Below are 5,747 nucleotides of genomic sequence, written 5' to 3' on the forward strand. Positions count from 1 at the left end.
TAACATCTAAGAAGCTTCTCCAGCACTCCGCTGCTGAGAGGAAGCCTTCTCCATTCTCAAACCAGTGGGAATGTACTTGATGTCCAGTTACCTGGAAGCCCCGCTCCCACACCCACACTTCCTAGCTTTCCACACTTCCCAGACCTGCTGCTCTGGTCATTTGTGAGGAGCCAGGCTTGAGTCTGGGACCGGCCAGCCTCACACGGGAGATAATTGGCCTGGAGCTGTGCCTGTCTTGAGATCAGCAACATTGGCACCAGACCCCAGTAACTCCCCTGTATCTGGGGTCAAGCATGCACAGAGCCCCAGGCATCACCGAGTCCTGCAAGCTTGCCTACTCCAGTCCTGTAGCCAAGGGGAGCACAAATCCCAGTGCCTGTGACGTCTTGCAGCTCTAAGAGGTTCTGACCAGTGTAGAACAGACGGAAAGGGGCCAGGTGGATGGTCACATGGTCTCTAGTGCAGTGAGTAGAGACTTTTTCTCTGCAGATTCTAAAGGCAAGGCTTTTGGGTTACAAATGGTTACAGAGGCTTTCCGCTGGGCTGCGGGTGGGTCCACAGGGCAGAGGTGGGTGGGGGACAGCTTGTGTGCACCGTGGCCACAGGCACTATCCTGAGGCTCTTAAACTGTGTGTGTGCTTCTGCTTGCTCTGATAGAGCCTCGTCTGGGTGAGGCACTCCCAGCTCAGCAGGACATAGCCTACATTCACTATCACAGGCTCAGTCCCAGACTGAGTTTTCCCAGCTGGTGACAAAAGGGACAAATGAGCCCAGGCGAGCCGCGTTGTCCTCCTGGCCCAGGCCACATGAGGTGGCAGGAGTTAGTGGAGGGGCATCTCCTAAAGCCCAGCCCCAACACTCTACACAGGAGTAACCTGCCCGCCTTTCCAAGAAAAGAATTTAGGCTCCTCTGGCTGCTCTCCTGGTGATCAGCATTTGCAAGTGTGAGTTCCAGGGAGAAGGGTTCAATCTGGAATCTTACATAGGGAGATTAGGGGTACCCTGAACTAGGTTTATAGATCATATCACCTTTTCCAGAGTGTTTGTGAGAAACAGCCATGTCCCACACCTAACTACAGCAGTTTAAACCAGGTCTGTCCTAAGAAATAAGGGAGGAACCTTCCCAACCCTAGAAAAATGCTGTGCATCCGAATTCCGGCTGGCAACCTTGTGAATCAGTGAGGTCCTGTCCCAAGAATGTAAAACAGGCTAGGGTTACATTCAGTGCAAGGGCCCTATGCTGAATACCCATCCAGGAGGGAAGGGAGGGAAGCACTGCAGGTAAGAACTTGCAAACATGGTGAAAAATTATTTTGTCTGAATTGTAGCGGTAAAGGTTTTATACCTGGAAAGAAATTTCCATTTACCCATGTTATTATATCCTACCTGTGCGATGTGTAAAGCAGACAGCCTGAGTGGACTGGTGATATGAACACCCAGTACTTTAGAAAACACACTAATACTGCAGCTCTCTCCCATTCCACTGCCCAAGTCTGGCTCTGAACTAGGAAATGTACTTCTTCACCAGCAGTGGAGGACAGACTTGATTTCCTGTCATCCAACCTTGCATTAGGCAAATGGTGTTTTTCATGTTAGCTATTCAAGTAGGCTTGGGCTATAAAGCATCGTGGTTTTTAATTGCATTTCATTAATGGGTTTTAGCTGTTTATCTTTAATGGCTAATTATGGTGAATTTCACATTTTTTAAGGGTTTCACTCGGTCACTAAATCGCCAAACTGAGCTGAAGCTTCTCATTTTCCTGCCTCAGTCTCTCCTCAGGATAATCCAATCTCAGGGCTGCCCCACCACACTCACCCTCAACATTTTCATTTCCCTATTTAGTAACTTGTCGTTCATTTCTTTTGTCTCTTTTCTAACAATGTATTTTTTATTTTAAGTTTGGGGGAACTTTATAAAACACATTGTATACATTTCTACTTTCAAGGACAAGTTCTGCATATAGTTTGTCCAGTTCATGGAGCTGGCTCACCCAGAGCTCTAAGGGAGAGGAGCAGCCTCCTGCAGAATTCTTCCCAGGTCTCCACCCGTCCCTGGATGGTGTTGACTCCAAGCCCTGGGAGGGAGGCATGGTTCCTCCGGATTCTGCGGAGCTCCTGAGGAAGAAGACTCTATGAGGGATGTTGAGCACTTAGCCCTGGATGAGCCACATTCCAATCCCTTGGATCTCATAAAGCCCTTGCAGAGGAGAAGCAAGGGCTAAGAGAGTGCAAGATCTCAGCTACCACCAAGGAGAGAGCCAGCAGGGAGGACTGGGTCACAACAGCCCTGGGAAGGAGAGTCTGAGGTCTATGCAGGACTCAGACCTCAGACCTGCACATGAAGGTAAAGAGTAGTCCCAAGGCCCTCCTGAAGCTGATCCAGGGCCTGTGGCAATGTAGTACTCCACAAATCCTCGGTATGGGCCAAGGTTGCTAGGATGCAGTGCCTGAGCACAGTGTTGGCGATGCTCTGGGTCACACTCGAGAGCTGAATGAAAGTGGTGCAGACGGTGGCATGTCGGGACTCCTTGGGTTTTTTCTCATGTTGCATCCAGGTTGAATCCTGCAATGTGGAGAGTACCATTTTTAGAAATAGTACTGGGCCCTGACTAAGACCACAGAATCCCAAGCAAGGACAGAGACCAAGGATTAGGTCTGTAGCTCATGAAGTAGGACTGTGGCCCAAGCCTAATGGGAAATTCTGGTTTGGTTTCCCTGCCATTGAGGACGTCTTACAAAAGACTGACACTGTTGTATACAAGATGAAGCTAGCAATTGAACAGATGACCCTGAACAGCAGTTCTTGATGGCAGATGCCTTTCCTTCTGTGCACAGCCACTTCCCATATCCCTCAATGTGACCCACAACAAGGTCAGAGGAGACCACCACCGTGTGAGACTTTCCTCCATTCACCCTGCATTTCCTGGTCATGGATTCAGTCCAGACTGGCACCATTGGTACAAGTAGCCCTGCTCTGGCTGGCTCCACCTCCACATTCACACATGTAGTTGCTTTCTTCTTTATAAATATAGACCGAGGTGGCTTTATGGGTATAGTGGCACTGGAGCTATTAGCAAAGCTAACTCTCACTCCAGCATGGGTTGTGGATCTGCCTCTGGTTTGGAAGCTGCTGCTGGAGCTGATTCTCACTCTCCACTTGACCTGGATCTGGTGGTGGTGCCAGAGAAAAGGTGGCCAAAATCAGTGACTTGCTCTGAAACATTCTCTGCCTACCCAAAAATCATCCAACCCTGATTTCAAAACAGAAGATCTGCTCACATGTTTCACTGCCTGACAGGCCTGAGGCTCATGTTTGGGCCTCGCCTGTCCCATTGAGGAGTCTACTCCTGCTGGATAGATCACACTCTCCTCTTGTACTCTGGAGAACCCAGCCCAGCCCTCCTCACACTCAGTCATGGCTCTCTTGGTCTCCTTGTCTTCCAGCTGCATCAATAGAAGGTACACACGGTGCTCCAAGTCTGAGCCAGGCATGTGCACTTGCACATACTCCAGAAGCTGCTTGAGGCATGCGAACTTTGGTGGCTGATTGAACTGGTCTGCGTAGTTTTCAAGCCACATGCCAAAGATGGTAGAGATGGCACTGAGGGCAGATGGGTGGGCAGTGTCAGGAAACTCAACCACACTACAGGACGCCTCCACTAGAAGGAGCCGTAGATCAACTACTTTTCTTCAGAGAAGCCCACATGCACTGCTCTGTGGAATGTGGGGTTCCCCTCTTCACTGGAAGGTAAGCTCTTCAGTGGTTTCTCCCACCCACCATGGCTCTGCTCACGCCTCAACCTGTGATCAATGCTAGCAGGCTGCTTCTATCTCTAAGGCACCTATAGGTCTTCTCCCTCCAACCACACTCCTACTGAGGGGTGCAGCCAACCCCTACATTTACCAAGTTGCCTAGAAGCTACTGCCAAAGTAGCAAGGCCAGGTATGAGCATGCTGCTCCCAAAACATCCACTGTGCCCTAGTGAGGGTTTGGGTGGGCACACATGGTTGGAATGGGCTCTGGTGGGGATGGATCTTCACAGGACTTGGCATAAAACCCTGAGCTCCCCTCTGTTCCCTGATCTAGGACACCACCAACTGTTCTTATTTTCTCTTCCTTCAGAAGAATCCCCTGACCTCAGCCCTTCAGGAAGAAAGCCAAGTACAGGAGCTGATGTTTGCCCAGCTCTGTATCACAGATCCACATTTTCCCGCTGTGGACACAGGAGCTTCCTCTTGAACTCACTTTTTCAGTTGATCCACATCCAGAGACCTGCCACTCTTGCTGGAGTGATGGAGGCTTTGACCATACACAGAGGCCATCAGACTAACACATCTGTAGTCAGCAAAATAAAATTCTACTTTAGGTGTGAGCATAGTTATTTAGGGACAACAGGCTTCTCCAGACTTTCTCAAGATGAAGACTTAACTGCCACCCCCCTCTTCTCCATAGCACAGACAAAAGGAGAGAACACACAGATACTGCCCCAGAAGTTCAGGCCCCATTTCATTTCCAGAAAGGAGGAGGAGATAGGAGGTATCTAGGAGCCAGGAAGCAAGCCTGAAGAGTTGTCCTCTTTTTTTTGGTACCCTCTCCCCTCTCTACCTTCCAATGAAAGACCTTGCATACCTAGACATTGTAACTTGATGATTTGAGGCCAAGACAGCACCTCCATTCCATTTGAGATTTGAAGAAAGCCCCTCTCTTTTTCCTAAAAGTAAATGGCTTCCTTTGGTTAGGGATGAGTGAGCCCATAGACCTGAGAGGCTGGTAACGAACCAACCTTAAGGTCTAATGGCTTTTGTCTTCTTGTGTCTCTACACTAACACAGAAATAAAGTCTAAGAGAGAAGGCAATTTCCTTAGCTCTGAATTGGCTAGTTACCTAGGAACATGCCTATAAATGATGATGGAGTCATATCTGTTTGTGCCATGGGTGAACAAAACCATCCTCTTCTCAGACATTTCCTCGGGTCCCAGCCCCTTCAGTATACCCTCAGGCTTTCCTTTCTGCCTGCATCCAAGGCAGGAGGCTCCCAGGTGGAGTCCTGAGCCTCCCCGACAGATGGTGAATGTGCTCCGCAGCTTCATGTAAGGGAGGACCAAAACAGAGGGCTTCTGTGTGTTAAGGAAAGGGGACTGTAACACCCAAGGGAAGCATGATACTGGGTAACTCATGCATACAACAAGCCCAGAATAGGCATTCTCAGGCTCCTTTGGTCCTGACCACAGTGTACAGGTCCTTCTATGAACACCTCAGTTTCCACACAAAAAACTGGATCATTGAGTGATTCCAGATGGTGCCGAGTTCCCCTTGTCTACCAGATGGTGCACAAACCTTTGCAATAGCAGATCCGGCACCTGCTGCATGGTGCCAAATGTTCGGTAAGTTGTAAAAAAACTTGTGGAGGAATAAGTGATTCCCGTTATGTGCAGATGGCACAAGAGAGTTGACCATAGTCTCCCTTACATCAGTCTCCAGAAGTTCAAGGCAAGTTCGACTATCCACAGTGTGACCTGGCTCCTTTTCACCCTGGAGTGGGACCATGGAAACATTAGATGTATTAGTCACATATCTGTCTGTGGGACCAGGACTCTACACAAAATTAGGGGAGGAGAGGCTTACTTGGGTCACAGTTTTAGAGAGTTTATGCCATGGTTGGCTGGACCCAAGGCAGAAATGCCAAGATCCAGGGGAATGGCAGAGGAAAGTGGCTCCCCAAGCAACCAGAAAGCAGAAAGAAAAA

General features: G+C 49.2%; 1 protein-coding gene across 1 annotated transcript; it reads right to left on the minus strand.

The window, feature by feature from the left end:
- Positions 1-3,023: 3,023 nt before the first annotated feature.
- On the minus strand, positions 3,024-5,373 carry LOC111814326 (ral guanine nucleotide dissociation stimulator-like). The gene is made up of 4 exons (XM_023707451.1): positions 5,339-5,373; positions 4,247-4,336; positions 3,408-3,601; positions 3,024-3,168 (listed from the first exon to the last, which is right to left on the minus strand). The coding sequence occupies exons 1-4, from the start codon at positions 5,368-5,370 to the stop codon at positions 3,080-3,082; spliced, it is 405 nt and encodes a 134-aa protein (XP_023563219.1). The 5' UTR covers positions 5,371-5,373; the 3' UTR covers positions 3,024-3,079.
- Between the last annotated feature and the right edge of the window lie 374 nt (positions 5,374-5,747).

Source organism: Octodon degus, unplaced genomic scaffold, assembly GCF_000260255.1.
Source record: "Octodon degus isolate 3935 unplaced genomic scaffold, OctDeg1.0 scaffold00292, whole genome shotgun sequence".
Lineage (NCBI taxonomy): Eukaryota > Metazoa > Chordata > Mammalia > Rodentia > Octodontidae > Octodon > Octodon degus.

Excerpts from the sequence above, each read along its gene's own strand:
- LOC111814326 (XM_023707451.1), bottom strand. The coding sequence starts at position 5,370 with ATGCAGCAGGTGCCGGATCTGCTATTGCAAAG. Across the intron at positions 3,602-4,246 it reads GATGTGGATCAACTGAAAAA|TGCCATCTCTACCATCTTTG; the intron begins GTGAGTTCAAGA and ends ATCTGCCCTCAG. Across the intron at positions 3,169-3,407 it reads CAAGAGAGCCATGACTGAGT|ATCCAGGTCAAGTGGAGAGT; the intron begins GTGAGGAGGGCT and ends CACCACCACCAG.